Raw genomic sequence first — 14,282 nt, 5'->3', positions numbered from 1 at the left:
CTCCAACAATAAGGACATGCTTGCCTCAAGAAACAAACAAATAACCAAAAAAAAAAAAAAAAAAAATCTCAACAGGGCAGCCGCCCCAGTTCCACATGCTTTGGGTTTCCCTTTGCTTTCTTCTGAGCTGCCCGTCCTCCTGTTAAGAGACTTTATTCAAAAGAGGATACACTAAAATTAATGATATTTCTACTCACTAAATTCTAATTACATTTCAGAACTGCCTCCCTGAGATTACTCCTAAAGCACCATGATTAGTGATTTTAGCATTTCCCAAATCTTCATGTAATTCTTACTAGCAAAAGAATGGCTTGGGGCGCCTGGGTGGCTCAGGGGGTTAAAGCCTCTGCTTTTGACTCAGGTCATGATCTCAGGGTCCTGGGTTGAGCCCTGCATCAGGCTCTCTGCTCAACCGGGAGCCTGCTTCTCCCTCTCTCTCTGCCTGCTTCTCCCTCTCTCTCTGCCTGCTTCTCTGCCTACTTGTGATCTCTCTCTGTCAAATAAATAAATGAAATCTTTAAAAACAAACAAACAAAAAAAAAAGAATGGCTTTAAGTGGGGCACCTGGGTGGCTCAGTTGGTTAAGCAACTGCCTTCAGCTCAGGTCATGATCCTGGAGTCCTGGGATTGAGTCTCTCATCTGGCTCCCTGCTCAACAGGGAGTCTGCTTCTCCCTCTGACCCTCTCTCTCTCTCTCTCTCTCTCCCTCTCTCTCTCACTCACATTCTCTCTCAAATAAATAAGTAAAATCTTAAAAAAAAAAAAATAGGTGGCCTTAACTAATTTAGTCATCAGAAAAATAATTGCCCCCTCTATCTATCTCTAAGATCTTAGAGGGGACTTCACTTATATCACTATGTAGCAACCATACAACTCAGTGCAGAACTGAGATGTAATTTTCTAAAGTTGTTCAATATACCCAATGATGCTGAACATTTTGTAGGCCTCCATTTATTAAATATTCAGTCTAAATATGGAGTAACTCTGGAGTTACTATAAATCTATGGCAATAGCCCCACTCTAAATCATAACTACATGTTTAATGTTGCCATCATTTCTGATTATTAAATAATTCTTACAAATACGTATTTTACATTGACATTACATTTAAATTTCGGATAGAGAAAATGTTTCCTAATTAACATAGAATTGGTCAGGATTTTTTAAAACACAAGCTTTAATTCTAGACTCTGAAATTCTTAGTAGAATAGTATAGTATTTTAACCACCTAATCCAGAATTTTAATTCTTATAAAATTCCCTGTTGTTGGATATAATAAAAAACACAGGTAAAGGGGCGCCTGGGTGGCTCAGTGGGTTAAAGCCTCTGCCTTCAGCTCGGGTCACAATCTCAGGGTCCTGGGATCAAGCCCCAGATCAGGCTCTCTGCTCAGCACGCAGCCTGTTTCCTCCTCTCTCTCTGCCTGCCTCTCTGCCTAGTTGTGATCTCTGTCTGTCAAATAAATAAATAAAATCTTTAAAAAAAAAAAAGTTATTTGTTAAAAATAAATAATAAATAATTTTTAAAAAATAAAACATAGGTAAAGAAGGACCAGGGTGGCTTATTCAGGGAAGCCGCTGCCTTCAGCTCAGGTCTGATCTCAGAGTCCTGGGATCCTGGGATACATACCCATGTCAGCATCTCCCCGCTTGTCCACCTCTCCCTGTCCCTCTGCCCTTCCCAGGCTTGTGCTCTCTCTCAAATAAAATCTTTAACTAAAACAAACATAGATATATGCTTGATGATTATATCTTATTCTGTTACTGAAACATTTGTAGAGGATCCCCAAATCCTAGCTATATAATTTAGAAATTAAGTACATCATAAGTTTTAAAGATAAGATATAAAAACAGAATTCATATATATTTTTAATTTCAAACTATTAATCCCCATAAAGCTAGAATTCTTCTCTAATTCAGAAGAGTAGAATTCCATAATAAATGCTTCTTGGGATGCCTGGGTGGCTCAGTTGGTTAAGAATCTGCCTTCAGCTCAGGTCATGATCCCAGAATCCTGGGATTAAGTCCCACATTGGGCTCCCTGCTCGGCAGGGAGCCTGCTTCTCCCTCTGCCTGCAGCTTCCCCTGCTCATGCTCCCTCTCTCCCTTTCTGACAAGTAAATAAAAATCTAAAAAATAATAATAAGTGTTTCATCCCCCATCCTCAGGGGAGATATAAAACAGAGTTAACTGGCTGAGAAACAACTAAAATTATCTTTTAAAATGAGATGCACAGGGGCACCTGGCTTAGTGGGTTAAGCCTCTGCCTTTGGCTCAGGTCATGATCTCAGGGTACTGGGAGGGAGCCTGTTTCCCCCTCTCTCTCTGCCTGCCTCTCTGCCTACTTGTGATCTCTGTCAAATAAATAAATAAAATCTTGGAAAAAAATTAAATGCACAGTATGTTAAGTGTTCAACAAATGTTAGTTGAATAATTTAAGATGCAATTAATGAAGAAATGTCTCTAAAAAGGTACAGAGTAAATTATTTTCTTTACTACTATTCTAAAAGCCATTCAAAAGGATGGAGGGGTGCCTGGGTGGCTCAGTGGATTGAGGGTCCAATTCTTGGTTTTGGCTCAGGTCCCTGCTCAGTGAGGAGTCTGCTTCTCCCTCTTCCTCTGCCCCTCTCCTCTGATTGTGCTTGTGAGCCCTCTCTCTCAAATAAATCCATAAAATCTTAAAAAACAACAACAAAGAAAAAATAAAAGGATAAAGCTCTGGCCCTTTATTTAACTAAAGTCAGCTCTGACAGTATCTTATGTAGACACATCAGCCCATGGTACATGTGAACAATTACTCACCAGGCAGAATTTATGCAGGGCCAACAATAAAGGGTGTTCTACTGAAAACAGAAAACAAAACAAAACAAAATCAGAATGTTTCAGTATTTCTATAATAAATGATAAATTTACATATAAAGAAATCACAAAAAAACTTTATGGATTTTCCTTTAAGAAATTAGTTTTTGCTTATATCCACCTCTGGATTAGGTGAATAAGGAAATAAGTTTTCTTTAATAATGAGTACATCTGGACACCAGTTGGTAGGTCGTTAGTATTTCAGTACTTAAATATAATTAATATCTATAGAAACTAAATTCCAAATAAGGTCTTTATACTCATACTGATTCCTATCTTACTCAAATGACATTGAAGAATATATTAAGGGGCAAGAAATAAAATTATTTTTAGAAATCAAAGATTAAAGATAAAATGTTAAGAAAAAAAGAAATAATGTTAACATAAATTCACTTCTATATATATTTCTGTATATGGATATGGAAATAGTTTCATGAAAAAATATCAGTGGTAGCTTTCTTTCTTTTTTTTTTTTTTTTTTAAAGATTTTATTTACTTATTTGACAGACAGAGATCACAAGTAGGCAGAGAGGCAGGCAGAGAGAGGAGGAAGCAGGCTCCCTGCTGAGCAGAGAACCCGATGCGGGACTCGATCCCAGGACCCTGGGATCATGACCTGAGCCGAAGGCAGCGGCTTAACCCACTGAGCCACCCAGGCGCCCCCAGTGGTAGCTTTCTAATCAAATATAAATAGATATGATTTAAATGTTCCTTCACAAAGAGGAACATTTGGGGGCGCCTGGGTGGCTCAGTGGTTTGGGCTGCTGCCTTCGGCTCGGGTCATGATCTCAGGGTCCTGGGATCGAGCCCCGCATCGGGCTCCCTGCTCCACAGGAAGCCTGCTTCCCTCTCTCTCTCTCTCTCTCTCTGCCTGCCTCTCTGCCTACTTGTGATCTCTGTCTGTCAAATAAATAAATAAAATCTTAAAAAAAAAAAAAACAAAAACAAAGAGGAACATTTGAAGTGTTCCTTCACTAACTTATAATATAGATTAGGAAGGAAGAAAAATGCACAAAGCTAAGAATGATTTACAAGTATGAGATTAAAGGAATCAAGGTACAGCCATTAGAAATTTTATGGTCAAGAAAAGAGTACCTAAGAAAGGCTCCATTAATCTCCAACTCCATCCCACCCAATAAAAACCATTCTCTTTAATCTTCTGAGTATTACAGAGTGCCTAACAATGAATAATACTGCCTTACCATTGCAGATAAGGAAATGAAGTACTAGGAAGACTTTTAATATAATACCAAACTAGGACATAATAAAAACTAGGACTGTACCTTTTCCTTTAAAAAATGGAGAAAAGGGGGCACCTGCATGGCTCAGTGGGTTGAGCATCTGCCTTCCGCTCAGGTCATGATCTCAAGGTCCTGGGACTGAGCCCAGGGAGGTTGGGCTCCACTTCTCTGAACTCTGCTCCTCCCCCCTACTAGTGCTCTCTTTCTCTCAAATAAATTTAAAAAAATCTTTTAAAAAATGGAGAAACAAATTTGTAACCTATCTTTTTAATAAAATAGCATTCTAAAAATTTGAAACTGTAAATGTCTGGCCTTTGTGATGTTGCAAGTCAATCTCTACGGACTTCAATTTCTTCATACATGAAACAATAGGGTTAGTTTGGGTAATTTCTATGATTTCCTTTCAAGTTTTATAATTTGCTTTAAGTCACATTTCAATAAAAAGAAAGTATACATAAATTCTTAGTGGGAAAAAGTCTGGAATAATTAGAAGTCTCTAATCTATAAGGTCAGTTTAATAAGAGGAAAGAAAATAGATTTGTTTTAAATCATTTAAGCAAACAAAAGTCCTTCTAATTGCAAAACTCTGTCATGTCTGCTAATCAGCTAACGTTTGTGACATGGATGTATAATGTGTTGTTGACAGCTTATTGTTGACAGCTGTGCTCTATTCATCAATTATTCTAATTTACCTTCTGGAACTGTGAATAATTTTGGCCTACAGACCAAATTATCTTTAAAGCAGGTGCAGCTTAACATAGCTATAAAAAGAAAAAAACTCAATTAACATAAACTAAATGTTGTGCATATGCATAAAATATCTTTGGGGAAAAGAAAAAATCGATAAAAATGACTGTCTTAAAAGAAAACTGGATAATTAAAGAATAGGAATGGAAAGAAGACTTCCCACTATATACTCTTTTGTACCTTTTGAATTTTGTATCATGTACAAATATTACTTATTCAAAAAATGTAAAAATAATAATTAGTATGAAACATAAGTAATGAATTTCCCATTGCAAATTACTTGAAAATTCTAATTGCAAGTAACTGGAAGGAATTAGTAATATAATGAATATAATGTGTTCATTTCATATATAAAGAAGTAACATTTGAGAATGATTTGTAATTTTTTAAATATCTCAGATCTGATTCAAATATTATTTCAATCTTTATGAGATTAAAATAGTTGTGTTCTTTCCATATTTAAACCCACAAAAATTAAAAAGCATATTTAATTGCTGAAGAACTAAAAATTTACAAAATAAGCAAAACTATTTTGACTTGGGGTGGCAGGGTGGCTCAGTCAGTTAAGCATCTGCCTTCACCTCTGGTCATAATCCCAGGGTCCTGGGATGGAGCCCTGCCTCAGGCTCTCTGCTCCGTGAAGAGCCTGCTTCTCCCTCTCCCTCTGCCTGCTGCTCTGCCTGCTTGTATTCTCTCGCTTTCTAATAAATAAATAAATAATAAATAAATAAAATCTTAAATAATAAATAAAATCTTAAAAATCAAAAAACAAAACTATTTTTGACTCAGACTATGTAATTAAGTCCCACAACCCAGGGGTGCCTAGGTGGCTCAGTCAGTTAAGTGTCTGACTTTGGCTCAGGTCATGAATGATCTCAGGATCCTGGAATTAAGCCCCACATTAGGCTCTGTGCTCAGCAGGGAGTCGGCTTCTCCCTCTTCCTCTGCTCTTCCCCTTGTTCATGCTCTTTCATATGAATAAATAAAATCCTAAAAAAAAAAAAAGTCCCATAACCCTGAAAATGTAAAGAAAATAAACTGTCAAATTTGGCACTAAAAATGTATTCCACTTGTAATAGAAGTTGCCATAAACAAGTTAAAAGACAAAGGACTGGGGCACCTTGGTAAGTTAAGGGTCGGTTAAGGGTCTGACTCTTGGTTTCAGCTTTTAAAAAAAAAAAAAAAAAGACAAAGGACAAACTAGGGGGGCACCTGGGTGGCTCAGTGGGTTAAAGCTTCTGACTTCAGCTCAGGTCATGGTCCCAGGGTCCTGGGATCAAGCCCCGCATCGGGCTCTCTGCTCAGCAGGGAGCCTGCTTCCTCCTCTCTCTCTCTGCCTGCCTCTCTGCCTACTTGTGATCTCTCTCTGTCAAATAAATAAATAAAATCTTTAAAAAAAAAAAAAAGGACAATGTAGGAATAAACTTAATACACATAAACAGTTAAATGATTACCACTAAGAACATATAAATAGCATATTCAAATCAATACCTCTCAAAATTCCAATTGAATGAGCAAAGACTACAGACAATACACAGCACTATAAAAGACCAATAAATTTATGAAAAGAAGTTCAACGTCACAAGTGATATTAAAATAAGATACCATTTATGGCCTACTGGTTTTGCAAAAAAGACCTGATACCTAGTGTTGGCAAGAGCATGAGTAAATGTCCTTTCACATATTGTGTTAAGAACATAAATTGGCGGGGGTGGGGGGGTATGGAGAGGGTGGTTGGTTATGGACACTGAGAAGGGTATGTGTTATGGTGAGTGCTGTGAAGGGTGTAAGCCTGACAATTCACAGATCCCTGGGGCAAATAATACATTATATGTTAATAAAAGCAATTAATTTAAAAAAAAAGAATGTAAATTGGGGGCACCTGGGTGGCTCAGTTGCGGCTGGTGGTCATGAGGTCATGATTCCGGAGTCTTGAGATCAAGCCCCATGTTAGGCACCCAAGTTGAGCACCCTGCTCAGCGAGGAGTCTGCTTCTCCCTCTGCCCCTCACCCCACTCATGCTCATTCTCCCTCTCTCATATAAATAAATAAAATCTTTTTAAAAAAGGATTTAAATTGGGACAAACTTTTTGAAAGAGAGTATGACAGCATGAAATTTCTACGTATGAAAATTTTACTGTTTTTCTACCTATGAAAATTTTAAATGTTTATACTGACTTACCAATTCCAATTCTACTTCTAGACACCTATCCTAAAAAAGTACTTGCAAATATACACAAAGGTACATATACAATGATGCTCCTTGAATATCTGCTTGTAATAGAGAAAATTTAGAAATAAACTGAGCTCTCATCAATAGAATTGTTAAATTATGGTAAATTCATTAATATAGAATACAAATGCATCCTCACAATGCAAAAGCACATCACAGAACAATATAACTATCAATAAATATTTGCTAAATGGATCAATATAAATACGTTCACTTAATTTTTTTAAAGGGAAGATATGATATCCATGTCTAAATAAGTAACAAAGAAAGGTCTAGTGGGACACATATGACTGTTAAGAAAGGTTACACCTCTGAGGACAGGAATGGTACTGGATGCAAGGCATAAAATTGGGAAGAGAAAGGGGCTGAAGGGAGACTGTTTTACTCTTTATCATTTGTATTACCAGAATGCTTCACAAACATTCATGTATCACTTGTATGTTTACACACATATTTCTTGTATGAATACAATTTTTTAATTTTAAAAAGAGAAAACTGAAAAATTACAAGATTAGATCTGAAAGGTTCTCTTCCACATCAACCTGCCAACTGGAATACAATACAACTGCTATGTTTACAGTGCAAAAACTACTGGGTACTATTCTAAGATCTTTACTCATATTGTTTAAGTGATCCTTATAACAATCTTATGAGATAGGCAGTTTCATTCCCACTTGACAGACGAAGACTCCTGGCTTTGCAAGTTTAAGAAATTAACCCAGTGGGGCGCCTGGGTGGCTCAGTGGATTAAGCCTCTGCCTTCAGCTTGGGTCATAATCCCAGGATCCTGGGATCGAGCCCCACATCGGGCTCTCTGCTCAGCAGGGAGCCTGCTTCGCCCTCTCTCTGCCTACTTGTGATCTCTGTCAAATAAATAAATAAAATCTTTAAAAAAAAAAAGAAATTAACCCAGTATCTAGGCGACCTGGCTGGCTGAGTCAGAAAAAGCATGCAACCCTTGATCTCAGGGTTGTGAGTTCAAGCCCTACATCTATACTGAGTGCAGAGATTAAATAAACTAAAAAAAACCTAACCCAGTATTTACATTAAGACTCAACATGTATTTCACAAGTTACTAAGTACTTCTTTCAAAAGTGCATCAGGACATTCATCCTGGTATCCACGTTGACACCGTAAAAAGTACCAGAAGATGGGATGCATGGGAGGTTCTGCCTGCCTCTCCCTCTGGCTTGTGCTGTCTCTGACAAATAAATAAATAAAATCTGTAATAAATAAATAAAAAATACCAGAGGGCACCTATTTAACCTATTTAACAGGATAGCAAAACAAGAGGAGGCAGTATTTATTTAATAATCTATACATGGTTAATCTAGCATATATATATATATACATATATATATATATATGTATATATATATATATACATATGTAACTATGTATATAGATAGATATATAATCTTGGTAGCCAGACAAGAAATTGTCTCCCTCTCCCGAATCATATCCTAAGCTTTGTAGCAATGAAAATTAGAATTTCTGACAGAAATACAGATACAAAGAGGACAAGCAAAGAGAGAGAAAGAGGAAGAAAAGGAAAAAGAGTAGGAAAAGGAAACGAAGGAAATACAGTAGCCAAAGGCTATACCTTTGGGCAAGACTGGAAACAGTCTGTGAGATTCTGCAGCTCTTTCTGCTATATCACACTAATTCACAAGAAAGTGAAGGGCAAAGATAAGGAAAGTTATGAAATGAAAAGTCATCTAAATATGCCAAAATGAAAAAGCTTCATAGTACTGAAATAATCTTTAAAAATTATTCCAACAAGTATGCCTGGGTGACTCAGTTGGTTAAGCATCTGCCTTCGGCTCAGGTCATGATCCCAGGCTTCTTACTCAGGAGGGAGCCTGCTTCTCCCTCTGCCTGCTTGTGCTCACTCTCTTTCTCTCTCTGACAAATAAAGAAATAAAATCTTTAATAAAAATTATTCCAACAGAGGACCCTAGTTTTATTATCTTTCACATTATTTTCCTATTAAACAATGTTAATAGAGTAGATAAATAGAAGTCTGCATTAATAACAGTCTAATCAGACTTTTAAACAGGTACTTTTAGTAAGAGAGACAAAAAGTATTAGCTCAACTGTGTAAGAAACTAAAATAAAAGTAGAGGATGCCTGGGTGGCTAAGTTGGTTGGATGACTGGCTTTGGCTCAGGTCATGATCTTGGAATCCTGGTATCAAGTCCTGCATCCGAGTACCTGCTCAGCGGGGACCCTGCTTCTCCCTCTGACTTTTCCCCTCTCATTCTCTTTCTCAAATAAATAAATAACAATAAAAAATAAAAGTAAGTACTACTTTTCATTTTTAAAAAAACTCTCCATGTCTAATATACTTGGGTGGGGGGAGGGGGAAGCAGGCTCCCTGCTGAGCAGAGAGCTCGATGTGGGGCTTGATCCCAGGACCCTGAGATCATGACCTGAGCCGAAGGCAGAGGCTTAACCCACTGAGCCACCCAGGCGCCCAGGTCTAATATACTTAACCCTTATTTAATAAGCCCCACTTAAGTTTAAAATTATCTAAATGAATACCACCATCAAAAAATAAGCAGTATTGAAACTGATTAAGAAGGGAACCAAAAGGAAAGAAGGAAAGAGGGAAGGAAAGAAAAAAGAAAAAGAAAAAAAAAGAAAAAGAACAATTAGATCTAAGAACTTTGGAGTTTAACTTTCAAGTTTAAAATGGACTTCAATTTTTAAAGTATCCATGAAGGGACGCTGGGTTTCTCAGTAGGTTAAACGTCTGCCTTTGGCTCAAGTCATGATCCCAGGGTCCTGGGATAGAGTCTGGCACTAGGCTCCCTGCTCAGCAGGAACCCTGCTTCTCCCTCTACTTGCACTCGTACCCTCTGAGAAATAAAATCTTTTTTTTTTAAAGATTTTATTTATTTATTTGAGAGAGAGACAGTGAGAGAGAGCATGAGTGAGGAGAAGGTCAGAGGGAGAAGCAGACTCCCCATGGAGCTGGGAGCCCGATGCGGGACTCGATCCCGTGACTCCGGGATCATGACCTGAGTCGAAGGCAGTCATCCAACCAACTGAGCCACCCAGGCGTCCCGAGAAATAAAATCTTTAAAAAATTTTAAAAAGTAGGGGCGCCTGGGTGGTTCAGTTGTTAAGCATCTGCCTTCAGCTCAGGTCATGATCCCAGGGTTCTGGGATAGAACCCCACATCTGGCTCCCTACTCAGCAGGAAGCCTGCTTCTCCCTCTCCCACTTCCTCTGCTTGTATTTCCCTCTCTTGCTATGTCTCTCTCTGTCAAATAAATAAAATCCAATAAATAAATAAAAATATAAATAAATAAAGTATCCATGAAAACCACACCAAATATGAGGAAATCTAGATAAATCTAAATAAATTTAAGTGTTTCAACAAATGCTTTACTACTAATCATAATTCAGTTTTTAGACCACAACTAAAAGCAAAATTAGCACTGATTTAAGGCATAAGAATGTTATTTATTTATTTATTTATTTATTTATTTATTTATTAATTAGAAAGATAGTATCTGCAAGAGAGAGGGTGGCAAGAGGAGGGTTGGGGCAGATGGAGAGGGGAAGGAGGAGGAGAATCTTAAGCAGGCTCCATGCCCAGCATGGCTTGATCTTACAACCAACCCTGAGATCAGGACTTGCCAAAATCAAGAGCTGAGTGCTTAACCAACTAAGCCACCCAGGCGCCCCCAAGGCAGTAAGAATTTTAGATTGAAAAACAAAATGTTTAGAGAATTATTTTTATTCTTAAATAATAAACTTATTGCTCACTTGCTTAAAATATGGTTCAGCAGATCTCTTTAAGACCTGTCAGACCTTTGCTGTGTTCTCTGGTCTCAGACTGAACAGCTTCCAGTCAGAAAACTCATAGACTGTGTCACTGATCTCAAAAGAAACCTGGAAGCTAAAGTATGGACAGACCAAAACAAGTCCATTCCTTAAAACAATTCAAAATGGGAATCCCACTTACTACTGAGCAACAGTGCCATCACTTGATTGTATGATTATTATCTGACATTAGACAGAGCTAAACTCCAAGTCTCCTGACTTCCAGCCAAAAGCTTTAGGTGTTAATCATAAAAAGAATTCAGGATTTTAAAACATTTTTATTCCTTAAATCATCACAGCAGCTCATAGTGAATATTCAAATGTATATTAAGCAGAGTTTCAACCCATAAAGATGTAAGAAATACAGAAAGTTTACAATCTTAATATTTGTAATAAAAATTAATTCTAAACTTTAAGCACAAATTAATGCTATATCAACTAAGGTCAAAGTAAAATACTCATAATTTCATACAGTATTATTTTTGTGTTTTATTTTACGATAAAAAGGACATTTTATCTAAGAACACAATTTCACCTTTTATTATATAATGAGGCCTCCAGCATAGTTTTCTATCACACCTAAAACCAAGGTAAAAAGTGTGCTTTGTAAAATAGATTAAAAGTGTCCTTCATGTTTTATTCCCACACATACTCTATTATTTTCAAAGGGAAAAAGCAGAACTTGAGGTATTTGTGTATACGTCAAAAATCGAACTATCTTAAAAAATGGCTTTAAGTCAGTAGGTCAACATTCAGAAACATATAAGGAAATCTACTAAACCAAGAGCCACAAAAACTTAAAAATGTACCAAAAATGCCAAAATTATACAAGCATTAACTACTAAATTAAGTACAACAAAAAATATCCTATATAATTACCTATTAAAGTTTTCTATCCTTAACTTTTCTACTTTCTTAGTTTTATATATTTATCAGAACTGAAGCGGAAGGTACATTAGTCCACGCTATTTAATACAGAATATTCAAATACTTACCTCTAACAGATGGTCTGCCAACCTATATATAAATGCCTCCAATGACAGAAAATTTTTATATACCCCCTACAAGGCACCTGTGGCAGGTAACCTCTAAGATGGTCACCAGTGACCCTAATAGTGTTTATAACCTTTTGTACTCACTGGCCCTTACATATGGGTTGGATTTAGCGACTCACTTCTACACAGAAGCACAGCGGAAGTGTTGAGATGTCACTTTCAAGCTCTGTAAAGAGATGACAGTGTGAGTCCTGAGTGTTGGCGTGTATTCTCTCAGACTCTCACGCTGGGGGAAGCCAGCTGCCATGTCATGAAGCAACCTTATGGAAAGATCCAAGTGGCAAAAAACCACTCAACTGCCAGGAGGAATGGAAGCCCTCAGTCCAACAGCCCACAGGAACAAAGGCCCAAGTCACTGAATTTGGATGGAGATCATCCCTGATTTGTATCTTCAGACATGATCACAGCCCCTTACTGCAGCTTGACTGCAATCTTAAGAAAGACCTTAAATCAGAGGTACTCAATAGGGCTGTGCCCCGGGTTCCTGACCCTCAGAAACAGTGAGATAAACTATTTGTTGTTTTAAGCCAATGTTTTGGAAAAGGTAATTTATTACACAGTAATAGACAGTACAGGACTCCAATAATTTTCTTGCAAGTAGAAAAATTTTGCTTTTCTTTTTGTTTTTTTAAGGGGGGAGGGACAGAGGGAGAGAGAGAATCTTAAGAAGGCTCCATTCTAGGGACACCTGTGTGGCTCAGTGGGTTAAAGCCTCTGCCTTCCGCTGGGGTCATGATCCCAGGGTCCTGGGATTGTACAACACCCACCCCCCCACACCCCACCCCCACCCGCAAATCAGGCTCCCTGCTCAGCAGCGAGCCTGCTTCCCTGCCCCCTCTCTCTGCCTGCCTCTCTGCATGCTTGTGATCTCTGTCAAATGAATAAATAAAAAATCTTAAAAAAAATAAATAAGGTTCTGGACCTCAAAATACTAAGTGGATCATGCCAATACTCTACTCTATTAAAAGGTAATCAACAGGGGCACCTGGGTAGCTCAGTTGGTTAAGCAGCTGACTTTGGCTTAGGTCATGGGATAGAGCCCAGAGCTGGGCTCCCTGCTCAGCCAGGAGCCTGCTTCTCCCTCTCCCTGCCATTCTGCCTATTTGAGCTTTCTCTGTCAAATGAATAAATAAGAATCTTAAAAAAAAAAAAAAAAGAAAAAAAGGTAATAAACAGATCCCTTAATTTTTTTCCAAAACACTTTCAAATAGATTCTTCTGTTCAACTGAAGAGCCCATTCCAGACTAAAATAATAGTAGGTATTATTACCATTTTACAGATTAAATATTGACTCTACAGTAGGATGAGTAGTAATGTAATCAAGAGCAAAGTATATTGTAATCAATAGCAAAATGAAACTTAAATCTGGGCAATCTGATTTCCAGTTTACTGATCCACTAAGGAAAACTGCATCTCTTCATACTTATTTTGAAGTGTTTCTCAAACTGCTGTGTGTGTGAGTGTGTGTGTGTGTGTGTGTATATATATATATATATTAACCTTATCACATGCTGTCCATTAACTGATAAATTCACAAACAGAAAAAGAGACTGAGGACAATTATGTAACTAAGAACTTAGGATAACACCCCTGTTCTCTTATGATATATTCCTCATACTGGCTTTAAAAAAAAGAAAGAAAGAAAGAAAGAAAAGAATTGGGAAGTAGGAAGGAGAGATAAACATGTTAAAATCCCTTCTCAAAAAATTACATATTTCTAATGACATCGAAGTTCGAGTGTTTTGTCTTTTTTATTTTACCTGACAATATACTGTTAGTGGTTTAATTACTTGTCCTTTCCCTCACTGTATAATAATTTTTTTTTCCCGTGTGGAAGCAATCTACCCCCTAAAACCTAACGTAAAATTGTTCATTACATCCTCCTCCTAAATGAGACCTCCAGAATATGACATATAAAGGAAAATGGGTTCTTAGGCATTTCTCCTCTCTAGTAAAAATTCAATACAACTCATGCCAATACTGGAGACAAAAAAAATTTTTTTTACTTGGATTTACTGTGGGAAAAAAAAAAGATTTGTAGCATATTTAAAGCCTACATGTTAATTTCTGTGCCATTTACTTCTTGATGCATCTTGATGCATTCTATGAAGTCTACAACAAAGGGAGGGAAATAAGTGTTAGATCACAACCTATGAATCTGGGTGGAACAAAGACTTCTCCTTTCATTATGCAGAGAACCAAGTTGCCAAAAACGCTCCGCTCAGATACCATGCGTGGTTACAGACTGCACGTCTGGGTTTAGAGAAGAAAACAATCAAACGCTGGTCAATGCTGTCCCTGCCTTCTCCTGCTC

At 37.4% G+C, this 14,282-nt stretch overlaps 1 protein-coding gene across 13 annotated transcripts in view; it reads right to left on the bottom strand.

Annotated features, from left to right (window-relative positions):
* Positions 1-14,282, bottom strand: part of WDR47 (WD repeat domain 47) — a 63,584-nt gene that overhangs the window by 48,247 nt on the left and 1,055 nt on the right. For 4 of the 13 annotated variants that reach the window (XM_032303286.1, XM_032303290.1, XM_032303292.1 and 1 more), the window contains exons 2-4: positions 12,088-12,134; positions 4,792-4,860; positions 2,802-2,842 (exon numbers count right to left, since the gene is read on the bottom strand). The exons of 1 other annotated variant lie outside the window; for it this stretch is intronic. In XM_032303286.1, the coding sequence (XP_032159177.1) occupies positions 2,802-2,842; positions 4,792-4,858 (108 nt within the window). In that variant the 5' untranslated portion in view covers positions 4,859-4,860; positions 12,088-12,134. Of the gene's footprint in view, positions 1-2,801; positions 2,843-4,791; positions 4,861-12,062; positions 12,135-14,282 lie in introns of all 13 variants that reach the window. 8 more of the 13 variants (XM_032303287.1, XM_032303289.1, XM_032303295.1 and 5 more) reach the window with 8 other exon arrangements.

This window comes from Mustela erminea, chromosome 10 (genome assembly GCF_009829155.1).
Source record: "Mustela erminea isolate mMusErm1 chromosome 10, mMusErm1.Pri, whole genome shotgun sequence".
In the NCBI taxonomy this organism is placed as follows: Eukaryota; Metazoa; Chordata; class Mammalia; order Carnivora; family Mustelidae; genus Mustela; species Mustela erminea.
The sequence above is the reverse complement of the archived record's forward strand: the minus strand, read 5'-3'. Positions and strand labels throughout refer to the sequence as shown.